Consider the following 25,426-nt stretch of genomic DNA (forward strand, 5'->3'; position numbering starts at 1 on the left):
TGACATGGCAGGATTTTTTTTTTCCTTCATCAAGCCTTAAATTAACACACTGAAGGAAAGTTGAGCAGCAGAGTCCCCCTTCTCTAAAGAGCTGTTTATAGGGGCCTTTCAAAGCAGGGTTCTAGCACGCTTCCTCATATGCTGCCTGCATACACAACCCAGCAATAGGGGGAGCAGTGAAAAGAACACAGAACAGTGCTCAATGCCACAGGAAGTTAGAGAGTTTGCTTGGGTTAGGAGTTCCGTACTAAGAGAAAAGTTCTGGGGCTGAACCAGGTTTAGCTTACGTGACCCTAAGATACCTGGTTTGTTTTCTAATCATATTTTTCTGTTAGATATTTTCTCTTTTTGATTCTTCTATGTGGGTGCCTCTGCAGCTCACGAGGGGGCATTAGTTTAGTTTAGAACAAACTCCACTCTCATGACTCTTACGTTTCTATTATGTACAATGACGCATGCACTTCCAGTGGTGACAGACGGAGTCTCCATATCAGCTGGCATATGAGTCTGAATTCCATAGGCCAGTCAGGCATGTTTGTGCAGCCCCTCAGCATAATGAGGCCTTGATCTCAGTTGGGGAGCTTGATCACTACCATAATATACACATTTAATATGAATACTGCTACCAACATTCATGAATAGTATGAGTGAATATTTTAATGAAGCAGAAAGATACATACCACAGATGCAAAAGTATATTTTTGGTCCTTTTCTTGCAACAGCAAAAGTACGTCAGTTAACAGGACAGCCAGAATATCTATTCAAGGCAACAGGAGAAAAATGAAATGGTTTTAAAGCCAAAAGACTTGATGCAAACAAGAAACCACTTGAGCTAACACTACAGTGTAAATGTCAAACAGTGCAGATGATTTACAGAGAATGTTTTGGTACCAAAAGCCTTTCAGTACCATTCTACATTGTGATGAGCCACTTTGTGATGCAGCCTACCTGGATGGATTATAATCAAGGCCCTGTGTACTCTGTATCAAGGTAGACCTCAATTATGTGGCAAGGACTCATTTTCTGTAGCTTCATTTTAAATAAACAACAAATGGATGCTTTTACTAAAATGAGTATGAAAATGAATATAGGCAGTAAAGCAGCCCTTGTATTATTGATTTTATATTGGCCTGTATTGAATGGCCTTATAAGAACGGCCTACTGGCTCAGACCAACAGTCCATCTAGCCCAGTATCCTGTCTCTGATAGTTGCCAGTGCCAGATGCTTCAGCAGGAATGAACAGAACAGCGCAATTATCAAGTGATACTGTCGTCCAGTCCTAGCTTCTGGCAGTTGGAGGGTCAGGGATATCAAGAGCATGGGTTGTGTCTCTGACCATCTTGACTAATCCGCCATGAATTTATCTAATTCTTTTTTGAATCCAGTTATACTTTTGGCCTTCACAACATCACCTACCAATGAGTTCCACATGTTGACTGCGCATTGTGCAAAGAAATACTTCCTCCCTGTTCATCTATGTGCCTGATAATTCTGTTCTTTACTACAGTTTCAACCAATTTGCTTGGTACTGAAATCAGACTTACTGGCTTGTTATTGCCAGGATTGCCTCTGGAGCCTTGGTTAAAAATTGGTGTCACATTAGCTATCCACCTGTCATCTGATACAGAGGCTGATTTAACCAATAGGTTAAATACCACAGTTAGTAGTTCTGCAGTAGTTTCATATTTGAGTTTCTTCAAAACTCTTGGGTGAATACCATCTGGTCCTGGTGACTTACTACTGTTGAATTGAGCAATTAGTTCCAAAACTTCCTCTACTGACACCTCAAGCTGGGACAGTTCCTCAGATCTGTCACCTAAAAAGAATGCTCAGGTGTGGGGATTTTCCTATACCCTCTGCACTGGTACAATGCAAAGGATGCATTTAGCTTCTCTGCAGCAACATTGTCTTCCTTGAGTGCTCCTTTAGCATCTCCATCGTCCAGTGGCCCCACAGCCTGCCAGTCATTCTGCTTCTGATGTACTTTGAAAAAATTTTGCTTATAGTTTGTGTGTCCTTAGATACTCTTCAAATTCTTTCTTGGCCTACCTTATTGCACTTTTATACTCAACTTGCCAGAGTTTATGCTCCTTTCTATTGTCCTCACTAGGATCTGACTTTCAATTTTAAAAGGATGCCTTTTTGCCTCTCACTGCCTCTTTTACTCTGCTGTTTAGCCATGGTGGCATTTTTTTGTTCTATTACTTTTTGACTGGGGCAGGGGATGGGTGGGTAAGATGTTTAGTTTGAGCCTCTATTATGGGGTTTTTAAGTAGCCTCCATGCAGTTTGTCCTTATTACTGTCCCTGTTTAATTTAATTTCTGTTTAACCTCATATATGTGTAGTTCCCCGTTTTTAAATTAAATGCTGCCATGGTGGGTTTCTTTGGCATTTTTCCCCCTACAAGGATATTAAATTTATTTACATTATGGTCACTATTATCAAGCAGTTCAACTATATTCACTTCTTGTACCAGATCCTATGATCTACTTAGGACTAAAATCAAAACCACTTAACTGTCATGGGTCATGTCAGAGGCTGTCTAGTTGGGGCTTTTGTCCCTAAGAAGGCATGTTAGGCAGTTTGGGATCCTGGGATGAGATCAGCAGATTTCTATTGAAGTGATCAGCAGTGAAATAGTTAAGAATATTGACATTTAACTGTAATTAGTTGGGGTTGAGATTTAAAGCCTATTGAGAGGAATGGAGTAGATCACCCCACAGAGCCATTGTTACTGCATTGCTTACACTCAGGTCATGTTTTTAAGGGTCATTTCTACCACAACAAGCTTTGTATATAAGGAAAGTTTAGATTCTGGAGCCGATTCTGCAACCAGTTGGATTCCAAAGCAAATTCGTTGGCAACATCAAATACATAGGGGGGGGCTGATCATACTTATTGCTCTAGTGATAGACACAGTCTATATCAGAAGATCAGATGTAGATTAGGCACCTATCTGCAGCTCCTTGTAGTTATTTCTAACGCACTGTGATTATGGACCTCTATCCCAAAGAAAAGCCTAGATTTAAAGCAGCAAAAGTTTTCAGAGAAGTGGGAAAAGTGGAAACACTTGGTAACTGTTCACAACTACTCTAAACACTGTTCAACAGGCCTTTCCTACCGTCAGCGTTGCAATGGCATGTACACTATTCCTTTAAATTTGCAATGGTCACACACACAGCCTGACAGAATGCACTTTTTGCAGGAACACAAAAGGAACACATTAAAATATCTGCAAAGAGATTTGAAGATGAAAAGTTCTCCTGAGGCACAGGTTAACATATAAACCCAATCTGCTCATGAGGGAACATGCCTCTGTCCCAGCAGCAAAATCTGTGTGAACTGTGTGAAATCCACAGGCACCAGATACCTCTGGCAACATTAGATGAGCCAATGAGCTTACGGAAGCCGTATTGATTTTCTGACCAGTCAGTCAGTTTGTGAAAGGAAGATGTCATGAGGTTGACATGACAATTTTTCCAAGTGTGAACTGGAGCTCGCACAAATAATTTTTTCCACAGGAGTCTAAGAAGGTTTGACTCAACACCTTGTCATCTATTTAAAGACCTCCCATTTGAATTGGGCAGAGGATCGGACAGATTATAAGCATCAAACTGCATAAGGAATTTATCGTGTACCATTATAGAGTTGCTTATTTGACAAGTCAGGAATAGAACAAGTGCTATTTCTTCCAGTACCCTATGAAACTAGCAGGTTATCTTTATACTCATCTGACTTTATACTCAATTGATCAGTAATAAACAAATGGAAATCTTGTTTTCCAGTTGTGTTTTTCCCCCTTTTCAGCCCTTTTATTTACCTTTGAGCCTCCCTGATGCAGCTTTCCAGCACAGCGTCCCATCCAGCAGAAGCTGCCGCTGCCCCATGTCATTCTTCCGGAAAAGCAGCCCATTCTTGAATTTCCCTGATGATTTCAGCTCCATTTTGTACATAATCTCTCTAAGACGCTGCCTCTTCTCACACTCATTTACCTTGGCATCTACATGAGTGATCATGTCCTTAATTAAACTGAGTGCCTGGGACAGATCTTCATAATCCTTAGTGCCAGCTATAAAGAGGCAGAGTGTTGGTTAGTCTGACTTTGCTGCAGAAATTAAGGGAATAATTCATAAAATGAAAGTTATTTAGATTTCCAGGACACAAAATGCCCCCTCTAAACAAATCCCAATCACCTCCTAATGTGACAGGCTCTGTGCTTAGCAGCTCAAAGTGTTTCTTTGTAGCATAAAGTCCGAAAAAAACCAAAGCATCAAATTCTGATCAAACTGAGAGGCTAAAACACCAAGATTTCTTGTCTTTAGAGTTAAATCTAATGCTGCCCCTGAGCCTTTTGTGATTTTTGTGGCTCAGTAACAACCCTTCAATGGATAATGGAGTGAAGCGGCAGAGCCTAATGGGAGTCCCAGACAACGCTCCACGTTTAGAAGGAGGGTGGTGCAAAGGAAGACAGCCAGGGCAGGGTGGGCAGGTATTACAGGGCACCTCATATACCTTCTGTATTCTGAAGAATACGCTCCACCAGCACTGGGTACTTCGTAATGCGTTGAGTGACTAGGAGGATACACTCCTGGACACCAAGTCTTCTCACAATAGAAGAGTTTCCTATTTTCTAGGGAGCAAAAAAACAAACAAGAAAAAACCACAACAACAAAAACAGAGCATGTGGTTAGACAACTCTACGTGGCATAAACTCCATGTTGTGATACAATCTGCATTTGAGATAGCCCTCCGTGTCCTACCCGTCCCCAATTACACATTCCTTACCTCTTGACATTTCTTTTTAGTGCAACAAGATCTCCACTGACTACACAACCCAGCGGCTATTCTTGCACCACAGCCCCATTAGTGTCAACCACAAACTCTTGCACCCAGCAAACCAAAAGTTGTTATTTTGACTTGCATCACAGGAAAAATATTTTTAAATGTTATTTCCAGCTAGTGCAACACAGACCTGGACCAAAGCAGAGCAAAATCCAACTTCAAATTGTTGGATTTCCCACTTAACAGTGGATTTTCTTTTTTTTTTTTAATACATATATTATGCCTACTTTTAAAACATATTTATAAATATCTTCTAATCAGGTTCAACAGTATAATTGAACTGAATTACACTTGCTACTGAATGGTGTGTAGGTGTCTCCTTTACCAGGGTTTCTGGAATTATGCTAATAAATACAGATCCACTTATGAATGAAAGCATCAGAACCCCAACAGTCAGTCCGATTCCAGGTACTCTGGGATCCTGGCAGCAGAATGGATTACAGATTCATGGATACTCTCTTCTCAGAAAACAGAATGCACTGCACTTTTAAACTCATTTCAATTCTTGACAGTAATGAACTGTCCCTTTTAAAAGACACCACCTAAGAGGATCTATAATTTAGAACAATACTGGGAAGTACTCAGAATTATTGAGCTGTAGGATTTAGAAAATTCCATCCATCTGGACCATGTGACGTTCATCTAAGATTCAGGTTAACTCCTTACAAATTGGCTACATTTAAACGTATAGCAGCTTATTTTGTTCTACCTATGTTAGACTGCACATTCCAGTGCACAAGAGACTGACACATGCCCTGGAGCCAGTCTCTTGATTCTGGAGAGATGTCATAGTGGGCAAAACTATGACAATAGTACCTAGTTCTTATACAGCGCTTTTTATGGTAGATCTCAAAGAATGATTATCCCCATTTTACAGATGAGGAAACTGAGGCATAGAGAGGTAAAGCAACTTGCTTAAGGTCACATAGCAAGCCAGTGGCAGAGACAGGACTAAAACCTAGGTCTCCTGAGACCCAGTCCAGTGCTCTATCCACCAGACTGTTCTAGAGCTGCAGTTCTCTTGGTGGGCTTTGTTACATGCAAACTGCTCATGTGGCATCTGTAACACAGAGAGACAGACAGAACCAGCCAAGTAACTATCTAACACTCCTTTCAGCTTTAAGTTTGATTCAAAACCAAACCCAAGAAATCAGAGATATTTTGCTTTTTGGAAATGGGGCAGACTGGGTCACTGGCTGGGTTTTTTACCTTTATTAAGTTTTGGAACTTCTTGTTGCTCTGCAGCAGGTCCTTATAGTGACTGACAGCTTCACTGTGACCACAACAGAACATACCATATTTTTCTTTCATTCTCTCTCCACTTTCACCTGAAAACTAATTGGAAAGATGAGGAAGGACATTAAATTAGCCAGTTTAAAATGCAGCCAGTTACTCCCAGAAAGCTTGGCTACTATAACACTCTTGGGTTTAATTAGGCTTTGTGCTGATTAGCTTTTAGGGTCAAATTTCTTTGCTACTCCAGCTTCTTCTCCTGCACCAGATATAGGAGAGATTGAGCCACTCCACTTTATCAGACACTGTGATGTACCCAAATATTCATTTACTCCTGGCAGAAAGACAACAACAAATGTGAGTAAGAGCTTCTGGGACTCAAACTCAGAGCTTTTTTGGAGCTGGAAAGGGTGGGAGGGACAGCAAATTGGTGGTGATGTAAGAGAGTTTCTATTGCATCATTCCAAGTCAAGGAGAGTGTATAGAGTAGCAGAAAAAAGGGAAAGCCAGTTACAGCAAGGGTCTTTATAACCCAAGAGGGTCAGCAATTGATGCAGGAAAGCTGTGTTCAGGGGGCATGTGAGGACTCTACTTTGAAGGACTTCAGTGGTGTGCTGCTTTAATTCTGGAGTGGACAAGAAGCAGGACCACGCCCCTCCCAGTAGCATGCCATGTTGTGCATAAATACACAAAGGAAATATTCAACATTTCACACAATTAGGGACCAGCTGCATTTCCAGAAGCCAAAGACAAATGTGGTATTGGAAGGAGCACTTTAAACCCAGTGTTTTGTCAAGGGCCCACTACATTCAAACTTTACTCAACCTACTTTAATATTACAGTTAAGTTCTTAGAAGTTAAATATAGCATCAACTAATGTTATTAGAGCTTAGTTCACACCTGTTGTACCAAGAGGTCTCCAATGTTCTGGATAATGTAATTCCGGTCACTGCCTTCCTCCAAGGATGCCTTCCGTCGCTCCTTTAATTGAAACAGGAATTGCCCATGCAGCTCCAACAATTCATCCACACAAGGAAAGATTTTGTTGATGCCAGTGTTCGTGAACTGCAGCTCCTCTCTCAGAGCTTTGGAGTACACCTTCAGCATGATTTTCAATGTTCGGACATGATGCATTTCAGTTTGCATGAGCTCTGGAGAGAAAACACGTTAGCGGTCATTTAGAAATGTTAGGCAGCGGCTGGCCAAGCACCTAGCAGAGCAGGCTGTGAAAGTCAGCAGCCACAGCAAGCCTCTTATCACAGTGCTGATGCATGTTGCTAGCAAATGCACCACTGAAATAATGATGGGCATCGATAGCTCAGTTATTTTACTTTCTACATTTTACATTCTAAATTTATAAAACACACCCACCACTTCTTATTGGCAAGATAAACTGACAGGTGATCTTATACTGTTGTGTGTTGGATGCTGTGAAGTTTGTGCATTCCTCGGAGGGAGTGCTTTCAGTTAAATTTTTCAGTATCCATCAAAAATCCTTACTTTTACTGAAGTCAGGTGAAAACTGACAGCTTTTATTATGATTCAAGTCAAAGCCTAGGAGACCCTGAATTACTGAAATCTAAACATCTCATTAGTACAGAAACATGGGACATGAGATACTCGCACAGCTACGAAAGCCAGCCTGTGCCTATGGAAAACTCATTTATGATGCTTTTGGATTTCTCCCAGACAGTAATAAAATAATATCACCAATACGTGCCAAGGACTATAGCAGCAATATACCAGCATGGCAGTGCTAAAGACTTTCCTCAGATCAGTTCAAAGCTGGGTATGCAACACAACTCTGAGGAGGGTGCAAATCTGACAGCTAAATTCTCTAGTCTGACTAAAACTCTGCAGTCTACATTACAAAGCAGCTGTAAACATTTTGAAGTATGCAGCGCAGAAACAGTAACCAATGTCGACAGCAATAATAATCCCTATTCACGCAATTGGTAAAGAACTTCAGGATAAAAAAATAATTTCATTCCTCTCTGGGCTGGAATCGAGCTAGCATTCTGAACCGGAAACACTTCCTGAAAGGGTTTCTAGAAGGAGAAATGAAGACTCCTTATAATCCAATTAAAACCCTAGAGGGAGTTTTAGCATTATAGGTTGCAATTTGGCCAGGACAACAGGGCTGACAAGCCTACTCTTTCAAAAGGAACCAGGGGATCCTTAAGAACATCGAGACGGTGGCTAAGGATATTGTCTTGTTTTATAGGTGGAATTTACAGCTTACATTAGCAATCTGAAAACCACAAGTTGTTTGACAATATAACAAATCAGAACCCAAGTACACAGCATGTCCAGGGGTAGAAGAGGGGAAATCTTCACACAATCCTGTCTTCTAAGCACAAAAGAAAACAGGGAGGCAGTGAAATCACTGAATCCTATTATACTACTCAAAATAGCAATAGGAGACATTTTAAAATAGAAGCACTATGTAAATGACAGAAATAAATTGTTCTTACCATAAATGACATCTTGCCTTTTCATAACTTCTCTCTTTTGCTCCTTTGCATAAGGCTGTTCCACTGTGAGACTCCAAGATTCAGCCTCAAACTCATGAGCATCTGTTTCTATCTCATTTCTCAGAGAGGAAAAGTATGCATCTAGACCAAAAGCACATTCCATTTAACTAACATTATGCCTTAAATAACATTATAACTTGGACATATCCTCCAATAACTTTTATGAACATAAAACATTTCAATATAGTCTCTCTGAGACTCAATTTGTTTAAAAAAGAGAAAAGAAAACAAACCAGCAGGAAATCCTCAAAAGACAGAGAAGTTCCATACCTTCCAGAAAGATGGATTCTGCTGTTGAAGGTGCAAGTGAGACAACATCATCTGATGTCTGCTTAAATTTTATAAATCCCGAATCCCCTTCATCCATTTCTCCTGTGATTGGTCTAAATAGGCAAAAAAATTATACAACTGTGTTATTTTAACATAGAATATTAATTTTTTGAGAGAAAAGCATAACTAAATTATCTATAACAAACCATTTTAATTTGCACTCTTCCTTTATTATGGAGCTAATTAGTTATAACAAACACAGGCTATCCTTGCTTTTTGACATGAAATAGTCAAATTCAATTTGGTAATAAACATTGAAACTCGGTGGATAAATTTCCAGTTTAAATTAAAAGTCTCTTATTCTCTTCTCTTGATCAATCAACTCTTGTACAACTTCCGGTACTACACCTTAAAAGGCACCTAATTTTCTGTTGATGAACTGGACAGGGCACGATATTCCCTATGTAGGGTCAAAATTAAAAGCTCCATCAATAAGATGAGACACATAATTGTGGCAAACAAAAATGTGATACACAGATTTGAAATATCCCTTGATTAAAATAAGGGACTATTTCAATTTAAACAGCATTGTCAACTACCCTACTTGGCCCAAGAAATTCAGGCTAAGAAAGAAAAGAAAGAAAAGGAGTACTTGTGGCACCTTAGAGACTAACCAATTTATTTGAGCGTAAGCTTGCATCCAATGAAGTGAGCTGTAGCTCACAAAAGCTTATGCTCAAATAAATTGGTTAGTCTCTAAGATGCCACAAGTACTCCTTTTCTTTTGCGAATACAGACTAACACGGCTGTTACGCTGAAACCAGGCTAAGAAACTATTCCTAGGATTCCAGAGACCTAGAGGTAAAGGACTTAGATGGACAATAAAGCTTGGGCAAGGGTACTCAAATGCCACAATCCAAATTTCACCATAATCCATGGTATTTTATCTGTAGCAGAAAGGAACTACAGAGATTTTGCATCCTCACAAAGAAACAAACAGCTGTCTATTTGGAGAGCATTTCTCAATGCAATTCAGCACTAAGGCTTCATCTAATACTCTCTACAGCTTGCAGTAAGTGCATGTCCTTAATTTGAAAGGGATTTAGTTCCGTAACTGTAGGAAAAACAAAGTAGCTTATAAGAGAAGCTGTCTACTTACCCAAATTTATTAACAGAACCAGCAGTATTCAATGAAGACTGTGAATTTCTTCTTTGGGTGATAGTCATACCGAGATTCCGAGGCAGAACTGGGGTGCCATCCGATCCCAGGAGAGCACTTTGGGGCTGCTCCTTCAGAGAGGCTGCTACAGAAGCAAAAACTGAATTGGTGCTCAAAAAGTGAGGAGCACACTGCAAATTGCCTGCTCTCAAACCGCTCCTCTCTGAACGTGGCTGGAGAGCAGACAAGATCTTGGATGTCAGGAGCTCATTGTCCAAAAAGACATTCTCATTCCATTTTCTTGAAAACGAGCTACAAAAAGACAGCTCAGGAGGAGCTGGCATTGTGTTGTTTCTGCCACTGCTTTTTGAATTTGTATTCCCCATGCTCACAACTGGCTGCCCTAAGATTTAGCACAGTAAAGTGGCCCCACAGATGCACTGTTTTTATACTATCTTGTGATCCTTCTAGAAATGTAAAGCTGCCACTTAACGTACTGTATTGGCTAAATCAGCAGGTCTGAAGTGCAGGAAATTGGTCCCTGCTGGGTCCATTTAGTGTGGAAATTGCAAAGTATCTTCTTTAGTAAAGCACTATAATCTACACACAATTATTCACACCCCATTGTACAAGGGCATAGAACATTTCATGTCAAACAAGAAAAATCTGAGATCACAAAAAAACAGTGCTCCCAGAAAGAAAAGCCAGAGGAGGAGAGGTGGAAAGCTCAAGAAGGGAACTCAAGGGAGGAAGGGAGCAACACAAATTCCAGCAAATGGGGAGCAAGATGATGCCAAGGACTGATATATGGATAAAGTTTTTAAAAACCAGGGATTATTAAGTATAATCACTAATATGTGCATAGAATGGGGCTTTAATTCTATGTTGCAGTTCCGGTGACATGTATAAATCAGTCTTTTGAATCATGAAGCTATCAAAACACTGCAATGAAATTATAGCCTTTATTACTCCAGGCTACATAAATCAGTGTTCAACTAAGCAGCAGATGTATCATATTCTACTTGCTATTCCACTGAATATACAAATGCCAGAGATTTCCCCTTGTGTATTGTTTTATTAACTTCCATGCGAGGAGGGCCAATGGCTACTGAATGCCTCTTTAGAGGAAGAGGCTACAAGTCTTGAAATACAAAATTAATTTCAATATTAGGACCCAATCCTACAAACCCTTGATCACAGGAAGAGTTCCACGGGCTTCAGTGGACTAAGTACATGAGGCGGCAGGATCCAGCCTTTCATGAGAAAATGTTCCATTTATTGCAAAATGTTGGCCTACAAAGCCAGCTGGTTTGTATCAAAAGCCTGATTAAAGTTTGTGGGAAGATCATTTTATTGTTATCATGAACACAATATTTTATTGCTGTGATCACAACAAAAAGCGAGAATTAAAGAATTTTTCTATGTCTAGAGACTCAGTGTTTGAAGTTCTTATCCGATTTTCAGCAGTCCTGAATGTCACTGATGGAGACCCATACATCTGCAAGCAGCGATATGGCAACTGCAAACTGATCTTCTGTTCACTTAAGTAACAAATTTGCAACTAAGCCTTGATAAGCTCATGTCAACAATCACTCAAGAGAGCCCCCAAAATGAGTTTCCCTTCTGAGAGTTTCAAGTGCGTTTGAAATTCAGGTTCCAGGTGAATTGCATCTTCTCAAAAGTCTTATTTTAAGACAGTGGTGACCTTCCATTAAGTAACAGTGTCTTTAATGCTGCGCACTTTAGAAGGTAAGGTTTCTATTCTGGGGGCAGGGGGAGTGGCGAGAACCTTTGAACAAGCTTCTGAAGTAGGGTTCTCAACCTTTTGCTTTGTGAGGCCCTCCCCCAACGTGCTATAAAAACTTCACGGCCCAGCTGTGCCACAATCACCGGCATTGGAAGGTAGCAAGCAGGACCACTGCACAGGGACCCACGCCACAGTGGGCACTGAGAAGCTAAGCTGCTCAGGCTTCGGCTCTGGCCCTGGGTGGTGGGGCTTGGGGTCCCGGGGCTGCAGTCCTGTGTGGCAGGGCGTTGGCTTTCTGCTTTGGGACCTAGCGAGTCTAATACCCGCCATGGCTGGTGGACCCCCCTGAAACCTGCTCACGGCCCCCCAGCCCCAGGACCCTTGGTTCAGAACCACTGTTCTGAAGGGTGCATTAAAATATATCACTGCAACCAATCCCCATCTCTGTACGATTTCTACACAAAAAGGTTTGTGTAATTAGATCCCTACTCATAGTGATATTGCCCAGATTCAACACACTAGCACAATACCTCCTTAGTAAAGAATGTCATCTGTGCATGCATTAATATTATGAGCCTTTGCATCTCATCATTTTACTATGTAACTAGAATCTCACTCGAATAATTCTAGGTTTCAAAGATATGTTGAGTTTGTAGTATTGAGCCATTGGATTTTCATCTGTCAAAACAAGGGGCCCACATATATAGAGAAAGTAATGCAAAAGTGTGGGGAGAAAGGAGCAAGTTCAGTTTAAATACAGTTCACCTTACCAATTAAAGTAAATATTCAATAGCATCAATTTAAAGCCTACAAAAAATCTTGTTTAAACAAAATTTCAGAAAGGGCCATCAACTCAAAGGATTGCAAAAAAAGAAAGAAGCTAGCATTGCAAAGACTATATATATTTTAACAAATACGCAGCCACGGCTCCAGATAGTGTACCAGAACTAAAGGGGCTGTCAATATAAAAAATACCAAAACCCACACTTTTGTAAGGAGTTTTTTCACCTGCTATTTTTATATGTAGTCCCTAAGATCACTACCACTGAAAAACAATAACAATTATTTTTCTCAATTTGTTTACACTGCATATAGGAAGCATTTTGTCTATAGTCACTTTGACTGTGTTGTCCCTGCTCCATATATGAAGTCGGTCAGCCCCACAGTTTGCATGGGTCATTCACACAACAACCGGGGACAGAAAATCATTTTAAAGTTTAACAAGCGTGATGGTAAAAGCACAAACACTCGCAGGTATAGGTTCTGAAATTGCTGTTAACCTTTGTTAACAGACTACAATATATTTCAACTTGACTGTGTCCCTTTAAATAAGAATAAAATTCAGAAATAAGCCACTGAGCCAAGACCATACAGATTCACAGTATTCACCTCCCAAAATACAACAGAACATCCATGTTTATTTGACCATCAAGTGACAACTATTCCTTATCAAAAGCCTGGGGCAGCCAAGGGCTTTGCGCTAACCCTGGCAGACTAACAAATCTAGACTCCAGCAGACCAACAAAGCAGGGAGTGAGTTCCAAAGTCAGACATCCTGCCCATAACACTGCCTCTACCCCTTATTTTCTGAAAATGGAATAGAGGTGCTAGCTTGAGTGCCTGATCACAAACACAGTAGTCAGGTTTCAGAGTAACAGCCGTGTTAGTCTGTATTCACAAAAAGAAAAGGAGTACTTGTGGCACCTTAGAGACTAACCAATTTATTTGAGCATAAGCTTTCGTGAGCTACAGCTCACTTCATCGGATGCATACTGTGGAAAGTTTAGAAGATCTTATTATATACACACAAAGCATGAAAAAATGGGTGTTTACCACTACAAAAGGTTTTCTCTCCCCCCACCCCACTCTCCTGCTGGTAATAGCTTATCTAAAGTGATCACTCTCCTTACAATGTGTATGATAATCAAGGTGGGCCATTTCCAGCACAAATCCAGGGTTTAACAAGAACGTCTGGGGAGGGGGGGAAGGAAAAAACAATCGGAAATAGGTTACCTTACATAATGACTTAGCCACTCCCAGTCTCTATTCAAGCCTAAGTTAATTGTATCCAATTTGCAAATGAATTCCAATTCAACAGTCTCTCGCTGGAGTCTGGTTTTGAAGTTTTTTTGTTGTAATATCACAACTTTCATGTCTGTAATCGTGTGACCAGAGAGATTGAAGTGTTCTCCGACTGGTTTATGAATGTTATAATTCTTGACATCTGATTTGTGTCCATTTATTCTTTTACGTAGAGACTGTCCACTTTGACCAATGTACATGACAGAGTGGGATTGCTGGCACATGATGGCATATATCATATTGGTGGATGTGCAGGTGAACGAGCCTCTGATAGTGTGGCTGATGTTATTAGGCCCTATGATGGTGTCCCCTGAATAGATATGTGGGCACAGTTGGCAACGGGTTTTGTTGCAAGGATAGGTTCCTGGGTTAGTGGTTCTGTTGTGTGGTATGTGGTTGCTGGTGAGTATTTGCTTCAGGTTGGGGGGCTGTCTGTAGGCAAGGACTGGCCTGTCTCCCAAGATTTGTGAGAGTGTTGGGTCATCCTTCAGGATAGGTTGTAGATCCTTAATAATGCGTTGGAGGGGTTTTAGTTGGGGGCTGAAGGTGACGGCTAGTGGCGTTCTGTTATTTTCTTTGTTAGGCCTGTCCTGTAGTAGGTGACTTCTGGGAACTCTTCTAGCTCTATCAATCTGTTTCTTCACTTCTGCAGGTGGGTATTGTAGTTGTAAGAATGCTTGATAGAGATCTTGTAGGTGTTTGTCTCTGTCTGAGGGGTTGGAGCAAATGCAGTTGTATCATAGAGCTTGGCTGTAGACGGTGGATTGTGTGGTGTGGTCAGGGTGAAAGCTGGAGGCATGTAGGTAGGAATAGCGGTCAGTAGGTTTCCGGTATAAGGTGGTGTTTATGTGACCATCGTTTATTAGCACTGTAGTGTCCAGGAAGTGGATCTCTTGTGTGGACTGGACCAGGCTGAGGTTGATGGTGGGATGGAAATTGTTGAAATCACGGTGGAATTCCTCAAGGGCTTCTTTTCCATGGGTCCAGATGATGAAGATGTCATCAATGTAGCGCAAGTAGAGTAGGGGCGTTAGGGGACGAGAGCTGAGGAAGCGTTGTTCTAAGTCAGCCATAAAAATGTTGGCGTACTGTGGGGCCATGCGGGTCCCCATAGCAGTGCCGTTGATTTGAAGATATACATTGTTCCCAAATGTGAAATAGTTATGGGTGAGGACAAAGTCACAAAGTTCAGCCACCAGGTTTGCCATGACATTATCGGAGAGAGTGTTCTTGACGGCTTGTAGTCCATCTTTGTGTGGAATGTTGGTGTAGAGGGCTTCTGCATCCATAGTGGCCAGGATGGTGTTATCAGGAAGATCACCGATGGACTGTAGTTTCCTCAGGAAGTCAGTGGTGTCTCGAAGGTAGCTGGGAGTGCTGGTAGCGTAGGGCCTGAGGAGGGAGTCTACATAGCCAGACAATCCTGCTGTCAGGGTGCCAATGCCTGAGATGATGGGGCGCCCAGGATTTCCAGGTTTATGGATCTTGGGTAGTAGACAGAATACCCCAGGTCGGGGTTCCAGGGGTGTGTCTGTGCGGATTTGATCTTGTGCTTTTTCAGGGAGTTTCTTGAGCAAATGCTGTAGTTTCTTTTGGTAACTCTCAGTGGGATCAGAGGGTAATGGCTTGTAGAAAGTGGTGTTGGAGAGCTGCCGAGCAGCCTCTTGTTCATATTCCGACCTATTCATGATGACAACAGCACCTCCTTTGTCAGCCTTTTTGATTATGATGTCAGAGTTGTTTCTGAGGCTGTGGAATGGCATTGCGTTCTGCACGGCTGAGGTTGTGGGGCAAGTGATGCTGCTTTTCCACAATTTCAGCCCGTGCACGTCAGCGGAAGCACTCTATGTAGAAGTCCAGTCTGCTGTCTCGACCTTCAGGAGGAGTCCACCTAGAATCCTTCTTTTTGTAATGTTGGTAGGGAGGTCTCTGTGGGGAAGTGATGCAGCCCAATCTAGGTAGCCAAGTCCTAAACTGCTTAAGGCTGTTTACTATATACAAACGCAACAACTTGAACACCACCTGGCAGATAAAAGTCAGCTAGTGCAAATTACAGAAGTTACATATCCCCTTAACAGCAGTCCTTAGTGCTCTGCATTAACTTCAGCTTCCTTGCAGTCCCCAGGTACAGCCTCACATAGAATGCCTCCCATCATCACTGTGACATGAGACTAAGGTGTGGATAACCCAGGCAAGGTCCATATCTGACATAGGAAGGTGCACATGACTGAGTGCCCTGGGCCTCAGCTGCTACCTAAGCAACCAGGGACTCCCTCTTTTATAAAACCTTAACTTGCTAACCTCTAATACAGGTCCCTCCCTCCACTGGATGGACAAAGTCATCTTCTTTAATGTTCCTGGTTGGTTCCCACATCCTACCAACATTACTTCAGCAACATCCCACTCTCGGATACCAAATCACTCATTCCACTGTACCTGCCAAGTCTGACATACAAGAGAGACAGATCCAAGGATCATCAGTATACTGAAAACAATGTAGCCTCTATTCACCCCCGCCCATGTACAGAAGGAATAATAAAACAGACCCCTACAGTGCCCTGCCTCAGGGCAAAAAAAGAAACCGCCCAAAAGCACCCTTTCATGAAGAAAGGAGTAGAGTAAGTAACTCTGTCCCCCCTGCTAGGAAGTGCAGATGTATCCGTAAAACCTAGTGGTGAGTTGTAGCAAAGGCAGCTAACAGACCTAAAAGAATCATCCATCGACAAGAGGAAATCCTCTACCAATGGAACCTATTTGTCTCATTCCTAAGTCTGAAACCTGACTGATTTCCATAGCCCAGTCAGAAGCCAGAGCTTCCTGACACAAACTCAGTGACTTTGCCAGAAAAGGACGATTGGATGGATACTGGTCAATTGTTAGCAAGGTCAGTGTCAATGGGTAGCTTCTTGAGCAGAGGACTCATCATAGCTTCCTTGAGGATAGGTAGCATCCTGTCTCCAGCAGGGAAATGATGACAACCGCAACCAACAACAGGCTCAGTATTTCCCTGCTTGCTTTCACCAGCCAGGAATGGTCCAATTCACAGCAACCTGCTGTCTTCTACAGCAACTCCAGAACTATACTGAGAAAATGACTCTTCAGACTTTCCTGGCTTAAAAGTGATTTCTTCTTCTATTGATGCAATAGCTTTGGTCCTTTTATTAAAGTTGGAGAAGGAAGAGCGCTAACAAACCATCCCCTGAAAGTGAAGTATACCCATCATCTCATAAACATACAATATTTCAGACATTAAGCCAATGCCACACTAGATAGAACTAGAATTTGGTAAAGGAAGGTTGCAAAAAATTGGTTTTCGGTAGCCCGCTGAACCATCAGGCTAGCAACAAATTTGTTCACCAAGTGTGTAATATTTTCACGTATATGCCAAATTCCTTGAGAATTTCAGACTGCAAATGTACAGCAAATAGAGCATAGGTGGCTGATGTAGTGCCTTTAAGGAAAGCGACAGCACTAAAGAGGCTGATATAGTCTTTCAGAGCTGCCATCCACATTCCAAAAAGTCCTTCAATATGTATTTATAAGCAAATCCAACAGCTTTTATCTTTTCACTGCCAAAACCAAGCAGAGCACACACAAAATATCCCTAAATGCCAATAAGGCCAAACCGACCTTGGGGCCTCCAATGCGGTTTCCTTGCATCTTAGGACCTATTCTTGAAATTACTTTCACTTAAAACAATTCCCAGACAGATGTAACTTACTGTTTTAATACAGCGTATACTATGAGTAAAGACATGTTCTGCCCATGGCATTAGCTGTTCTTTTCAACTTCTTACCCTTCTACTTTGACTATATTCCCATTTTTCAATGTACCTAGCAGAGTCTGTACTAAAGAAAAAGTCATTTTCTGAGTTCAATTAGCACTGTCTGCACACTTCTGAGTCATCATTGATTGCTGTTAGCCCATCACACCAGACCAGACTGTATACCACAGAGATGTTCCAAGGACAAGATCTAGGATTAACTTTTTCCATTTTCATTATTCTTTCATCTTTCCTATTTTAGTCTCTAAATCAGGGGTCGGCAACCTTTCAGAAGTGGTGTGCCAAGTCTTCATTTATTCACTTTAATTTAAGGTTTCACGTGTCAGTAATACATTTTAACATTTTTTAGAAGGTCTCTCTCTATAAGTTTATATATTATATAACTAAACTATTGTCTATGTAAAGTAAACAAGGTTTTCAAAATGTTTAAGCAGCTTCATTTAAAATTAAATTAAAATGCTGATCTTATGCCACTGGCCAGCTCAGCCCGCTGCCAGCCTGGGGTTCCATTTACCCAGGCCGGCAGCAGGCTGAGTGGGGCCTGCGGCCGGGACCCCGGCTGGCAACGGACTGGCAGCCAGAACCCCAGACCGGCAGCGGGCTGAGCGGGGTCAGTGGCCGGGACCCCAGACCGGCAGTGGGCTGAGCGGCTCAGCCCGCTACTGGTCTGGGATCCCGGCCCTGCCCTCATAGAGTGGGTACCTGCCTTCTCCCTGGTTCTTGCCCATTCTCTTCCTCTCTCTCTGCACTGAGCTGAGGGTGAGAGAACACTGAGCACAGGGCTGGGGGTGAAGGAGTAGGCTGGGGATTGGGGTGTAGGGCCTGGCCAAGAGCTAGAATGAGGGAGGGGGCTCAGCACTGGGGCAGGAGGTTTGGGTGTGAAGTGCTTACCTGGGCAGCTCCCACTTGGTGCAAGGGGTGCAGGTGGGAATGTGGGGGTGTGTGTGTAGGAGCTCCCATTTGGTGCTCAGGGTGGGGGTGGGAATGTGGGGGGGTGCAAGAGTCAGGGCATGGGGGGTGCAGGAGTCAGGGCAGAGGACTGGGGGCATGTGTGGGGGGTGCTGGAGTCAGGGCTGGGGTCATGGGGGGTGCAGGGGTCAGGGCAGAGGGTTGGGAGCATGGGCTAGGATTGTGGGGGTGCTCCCAGAATGCCCTGATTCCACCCCCCTTCCCGAAAGCCCCGTCCCCACCTCTTCTCCACCACCTCCCCGAAGCAGCAAGTGCGCTGCAGCTCGGCTTCTCCCCCTCCCTCGCAAGGGCCATCGGCTGATCAGCAGCAGGGAGGGAGAAGAGGAGGGGCAGGAACCAGGGGAAGAGGCGGGGGAGGGGGGAGCTTGCTTGCCCTGCAGCAGCAGCCGCGAACCAAGCTTCTTCACCTTGCCCCCACGGGGTGGGGCAGAGAAGAGCAGGCCAGGGTGGGCAGGATTTTTAATGGCACACTGCTGCCTGCCGGGGTCCTGGCCCCGGTCCCGCTCAGCCCGCTGCCGGCCTGGGTTCAGCAGCGGGCTGAGTGGGGCCTGCGGCTGGGACCCAGCAGGCAGCAGCATGCCAGTAAAAATCAGCTCGCATGCTGTCTTTGGCACGCGTGCTACAGGTTGCCAACCCCTGCTCTAAACCTTCCCATAAGGAGACAAAGCCATTCTTGGCAACAAAAACAGCCACCGATCTTATTCTAACAATTAGTCCCCCTGTGCTGTCTCCACAGTAAAAGCTTTTTTTAAAAAAAACCCTTGACATGCAAGTCAGCCACCACCTAACATACATACACTGGTACTCCAGATAACAGACATCCCCATCTACAATGTGTCTCAGTGAGTAACACAACTGAACAGAGACCAACACATCCAGGCAGAGACTAATTTTGCCCTTGTTTTGATCAACCCAGTCATCTTACAACCTGAGGAGTCTGTTTCTCCCCTTAACACACACCTGTCAATTGCTACCACCTAAAATTGTATTTACGCGCACACAGGGCTGGACTGTGATCTCGCTCACATGGGCATAAACACAGAACAGTTCTAATACACTTACACCAGTGTAACAGAGAACTGAGTCTAACCCACTCAATGGAGAACACCCTGTTAGCATTTTATGTAATCACTGATTGAAAAGAATAGCTGTACCTCAAAATAAACACCAGTATCCAAATTCTAGAAACAACTCAGAGCAAAGGTGCAGAATCTTACAGACTGTTTGATGAGAGAAAATTCTGTGATGGTGAAAATGCCCATTTGGAGGGATGCAAAAGGCTTCAGCACAGCTTCAGCACCACAGCCATGGGCAGGGGGAGAGGGGAATGAATGATTTATCTATTGGATAATGGTGCTTGAAAGCAAGTATGTATTTTCCATGGCAATAGCAAAAAGCTATTTCAGAGCTTATGCTTCAAAATAACTGCTCTTTTCAAATATTTTTTCCCCAATCCTTTTTCCAAATTTATGACAAAGATATATCTTTCAGACCGCTAATGCCTGCTTGTCTCAGAGACTGCTAGCTAGCACCAGCTGCAGGCAAATTTTTAATAGACAATTATGAAAATCTGATGTACAGTGAAGGTTCCAGTTCACAGTTCTAGTCTTTTCAGAAGACAGAAAATAGGCAATCAATGAGAAACTAGTTTATTGACCTTTCTTCACTGCGATATTTTGAAGTTACACAGCAAGAAGGTATAAAATAGAATAAAAATATAAACGGATAAAAACACACAGGAGACTTCTAAGCGCTTCTAGCTCATTCCCAATGGGGAAAAATGAAGTCATCTTATTAAGAGAGACCTTTTCTAAACTTCAATAATACACTGTATATTGTTTCTAAAACATATTAAAGAAAAAAGTATAAAACTCAACAGACAAGCTTTGAGCACAGAAATCATTCTTTAGTACAAACCTGGGTAAAAGCACTGGGGTGAACTTTGTGGGAATCCAGGAGGTCTGTGTTGCAAATCCTTCTGCTATAGGAGAAAAAATAAAAATTTCTTAAAGGGTGTCCTTAACTACAAAGATGAGAGCATCATTTCACAGTGAACCATATTTTCAGTATCATGAATTACACATAACAGGTGGATCCTTACACTTAAACTAGGAAACCAAAAACTTCTATAGAAAAAGGTTTTAATTTTTCTCACATTCTAAAACAAAGCAATGTATCTAGACTTAAAAATTAGAAATAAATGCTAAGAATGCTTTGCAGAGTATAAGCAAGACTAAGCCTTGCCTACATCAGAAAGCTGCACAGTTTAAAGGTACGATTTAAATAGCTTTATTAAAACCACGAAACCCCGTGTGGACACTTATTTCAGGTTAAGAGTAGCTTATTTTGGTTTATTTTAAACCAACTCCTAATGGGCTTAAACTGATTTAAACCAAAAGTAGAGTGTCTGCACAGGGCTTTGTTCAGGTTTAGTTAAAGCAATTTAAATCAGAGCTTTAGTTACACCAGCGCAACTTTCTCACACAGACAAGTCCTCATTCGTATGATAGGGCAATGTCCAAAGGTCAATCTGTTAAGAGCCAAGATGCCAATATGCAGGAAAAATAAATAATATATTTCTGTAGCAGGTAATTATTATGGGGGTCTCATTGCATTTCATTATTTATTTTGTCTTCTGTTTCTATTTCAGCCTACTTCTCTCTCTTTTCTCTTATCCTAAGAGTGACTTGTGGGAGCCTGGTTATGTATTAGATTTTGTAGAAAGTTGTATCTGCAAATGGAACATTTCTATTGCACAGAAGATAGGCATAACAGTGTTTGCATGTTAAAAAAACCAGGATGCTGTGAAAGTTCAAAGTAGAAAACAAACAATAATTCTGCCCTCAGGACTGGGCTGAAAATTGATTCCTTCATCCCTTGACTGCCAAGGCTTGGGCTGTTCTGTACTCTCTGTTCTTCCCCATATTACTCCCTGCTCTGCCTTAGGTCTCTGAAGTCAACAGTTGCATGTGGAAAAAAACCCCAACATTTGGAATGTAAGTCTCAATAGGTAAGTGAAGGAGGAAACAGAAAAGGAGTAATTGTGGCACCTTAGAGACTAACAAATTTATTTGAGCATAAGCTTTCGTGAGCTACAGCTCACTTCATCAGATGCATCCGATGAAGTGAGCTGTAGCTCACGAAAGCTTATGCTCAAATAAATTGGTTAGTCTCTAAGGTGCCACAAGTACTCCTTTTCTTTTTGCAGACTAACACGGCTGCTACTCTGAAACCTGAAGGAGGAAATGATATTCAAATACCATGTTTTAAAAACACATGAATGGACTAAATATTTTTTACAAATACATAGTTGATTATGACCACACTAACCTTATATGGAATCCTATGAGCATATTTTGATAAAGGTAAGAAAGAAACAAACTGCTTGGCTAGAAGTCAAGGCACTGAGCCATGGCTTGCAAAGATTCAGAAGAAGATTTTACAGTTTAGAACTTGAAACCACTATTTCTACAGTGCTCAGATTATAATTAGCATGTAACTGTTCTGATCAACCTCCCTCCTCTCATGCAAGCCTCCTCAAACATGGACCAACAATGCTGTGTTACCTTTTATCCATGTAGTGGCATTAAAAAATGGGGGTACCAAAAATTAAGAATATGTATCATTTGCTTTTAAAGAGAGCAAGAACGTTTCAGGAACAAATAATGGGCTCAAGAGCCAGGAATTCCTGAGAGTGAATCTAACACTGACTTGTTATATAGCTTTAGGTAAATCAGCCTGCCTCAGTTTCCCCACACATACATAAACCATCAAGGGATGCTAGCTGGACCAGTTAGTAACTATTCAAGGATTTGAAGATAAAGGGTCAGATTCTTAGCTGGTGTAAATCGGAGTAACTCCACTGAATTCAATAGAGAATATAGGTGATATTAATCCTATCTTATAAGGGAGGAGAAGTTGTAAAACCAACCTTGGGTCTGGTACTGCTGCATTCAGCCAGTAAGGTCTTGCAGTTCTTGTGGACATTCACTGCACAGTCTGAAATGTACAAAATATTTAAGTTATTCTTACCCCTCCCATTTCAACAGAGAGAAATAACTGATTTCTCAGATTTGAAAGGATCAGGAAAGGACTCCAGGTATTCCATTGGGAATACTTATTGTGCAATTTCAACTCTTGGTTTTATACCAAAATGCTCAAACTTGTAAGAATGAAGGTAAGAGATGTACTGGGTCTGAAAGAACACCATTACCAGAGTACCTCTGGCACCTTAAAGACTAACAGATTTATTAGGGCATAAGCTTTTGTGGATAAACCACCACTTCTTCAGATAAGAATCTAAATCTGTTAGTCTTTAAGGTGCCACCAGACTCTTCGTTTTTGTGGATACAAACTAACACAGCTACCCCCTGATACCACAGTACCTTTGGGGCATCCCCAGATGGCAGCCTAAGGCAGGAACAGTACCACATAAATATGCTGCTTGTTCCAACCCTAGTACAGTAGAATGGATATAGCAGATTCATATTGTAACCTAGTGGCATAGAACAATATTTTTCATTTGCATGGTCTCCTAATGGCAATATGACTATCACAATATTTCAGTCTCCTACTAAAGTGCAGTTAATTGTTCCCTTTTTCTACAACATTTTTTTACCTTGCATATTGCAAGTTTATTCTTTTTGTTGGGTGCATGAACGTGCATGCGCATGATGTATAAACCATTTCTTGGTTAATCAAGTCTACTCCTTTGCTACCCCCTTTTAACTAAACTTCAAGCAAGAAAACTGGTTGCTGGTTTCTTCATTAATCTCACCTCAGATTCCCCACCTTACCAAAATGAAAAGTATACATAATCTTCATATTTCAAATCATTCTCACAAACATTAATGAAATGAAAAATGAGCATTACATGTCCATTTACAAAGCAGAGAAACAAACTCCCAAACAAAAATATAACGGTCAGAAAATCTTGCGATTAACAGATATCATTAATTCTGTTAGTTCCCATAAGGATGATATTTGTTAAAAGCTCTCACTGCTTTCTGTAAAGAGCTCATTATTCACAGATATTCTTCTGGTTCATTTCCACCTCTGTCCGAGCACCACATTCTTCAGATTCTGAACTGTTATTCCAAGGCAAACTGAATCAAATTACCTAATTCAGGCAATATACCAAACAAATTCAGAGACGAGGTAATTCTTCATGTACAATGTACACAGTGTCTTTTTACATGTGGATGGTGAATAGGAACTGATTAAATTAACTGAAATAGGCAACCAGAAGACCCTCAAAGTAGTGTCAATGATTCAGATGCCACCACTTTTCTACGGCATAAGGCAATTGCTTCCACATCATGTCACTAGAGCATCCCGAGTAACACACAAGACCTTTCCAACCAAGATTAAATTCAATGCCCTTTTCCCACCAAAATAATTATAACTCCAGGGGGTGGGGTCCAACTGGATGACACCACTCACACATTCTCCAGTAGATCCCCTGGCCCTGTGTAAATTAAGATGTTTTTCTTACCTGGAGACAATAGAAGCAGGACACCAGAAACTCAAATATTGAGGGAAACCTGATTTTTTTGCCCTTGCAATGTACACAAAACATGCTTAAGAGGACAGCTAGAACAGGAAGACTTGCACTGTAACTGCTTGAGAAAAGACTGTTTGTGCCTAATGCACTGGGGGAAAACTGTTCAAGCAATATTCATCCATGCAGAAATATAACCCCTGTTATGGTGCCAGTCAGCAGCACCTAGGGTGGACTGTTTTAAGTACTGCTGGTATAAGATAGCTACATGCTCATTTACACAGCAGTATTTTCCACAATTACAATAAATGTCTGAGAAGAGAATACAAGTAACAGACAAACCCTTACCCAATAGAGAATACAAGTAACAGATAAACCCTTACCCAAGCCAAATATCTAAATAAGTTAATGTTAGCAGTCATGTTGGTTCCAGGTTATTAGAGAGACAAGGAGGAAAATGTAATATCCCTAAGAGCTCTCTGCTGCTTGAAATTTGTCTATTTCACCAACAGAAGTTGGTCCAATAAAAGATATTACTTCACCCTCCTTGTCTCTCTAACTAAATTACCAACAGTCAGAGACTCAGGCCCGTTAGGAGATGGGATGACAACTGGAAATGAAAAGGTACATATGTACATGCTTTTTCCACATGTGAGGGGTGTAAGAGTAGAATAAATGCTGAAAGTGCACGTCACACATACAGACTTTTCAATAGAAAATATCTCTGCAAAAAGCTTAATTCTGGCAACTAAAACTAGAAATAATGTGAAAAATGAATTACATTTAGCATCATCCAATTTCAGTATTAAAAGTGCTTTCAATCCGAACTTTAAACCAAAGAAAGAATTCTGTATTAGCCATTCTACGTGGGGTATAAACTGATGAACCCACTAACATAGCACAAGCACCCCACAAAATGAAGGAGCTCTAAAAGAAAAATGGGAAACAAAATCAGCAGATTCAGGAAGATGCCAAAAGAGCTCTCAATATTTGTTATGGATTTCTGAATGGACATAATTAGGAGCCTAATGGCAAACGCACCCATGAAACAAACCAGTAAACTGTAGAATGAAACCACCATAAAACAGGAATTAGAAACAAAATATTCAATAAAAAGAAAAGGAGGACTTGTGGCACCTTAGAGACTAACAAATTTATTTGAGCATAAGCTTTCGTGAGCTACAGCTCACTGCATCAGCTGCTACTCTGAAAGTATTTAATGACATTGTGCCTGATTGAATGGGCCCTGGAGACTGAACTCCCTTCTTACCCCTGGGGCAAGACGGGGGCACACTGGATAACTT

General features: G+C 41.6%; 1 protein-coding gene across 4 annotated transcripts in view; it reads right to left on the reverse strand.

Moving 5' to 3' along the window:
- Window positions 1–25,426, reverse strand: part of ARHGEF18 (Rho/Rac guanine nucleotide exchange factor 18) — a 50,724-nt gene that overhangs the window by 20,692 nt on the left and 4,606 nt on the right. For 2 of the 4 annotated variants that reach the window (XM_077841759.1, XM_077841757.1), the window contains exons 2-11: window positions 22,554–22,621; window positions 20,540–20,603; window positions 10,041–10,185; window positions 8,882–8,994; window positions 8,552–8,692; window positions 6,978–7,228; window positions 6,054–6,179; window positions 4,515–4,632; window positions 3,823–4,071; window positions 681–757 (exon numbers count right to left, since the gene is read on the reverse strand). In XM_077841759.1, coding sequence (XP_077697885.1) covers window positions 681–757; window positions 3,823–4,071; window positions 4,515–4,632; window positions 6,054–6,179; window positions 6,978–7,228; window positions 8,552–8,692; window positions 8,882–8,994; window positions 10,041–10,108 — 1,143 coding nt within the window. In that variant the 5' untranslated portion in view covers window positions 10,109–10,185; window positions 20,540–20,603; window positions 22,554–22,621. Of the gene's footprint in view, window positions 1–680; window positions 758–3,822; window positions 4,072–4,514; window positions 4,633–6,053; window positions 6,180–6,977; window positions 7,229–8,551; window positions 8,693–8,881; window positions 8,995–10,040; window positions 10,427–20,539; window positions 20,604–22,553; window positions 22,622–25,426 lie in introns of those variants that run through there. The other 2 variants (XM_077841758.1, XM_077841755.1) reach the window with 2 other exon arrangements.

This window comes from Eretmochelys imbricata, chromosome 25 (genome assembly GCF_965152235.1).
Source record: "Eretmochelys imbricata isolate rEreImb1 chromosome 25, rEreImb1.hap1, whole genome shotgun sequence".
Classification (NCBI taxonomy): domain Eukaryota; kingdom Metazoa; phylum Chordata; order Testudines; family Cheloniidae; genus Eretmochelys; species Eretmochelys imbricata.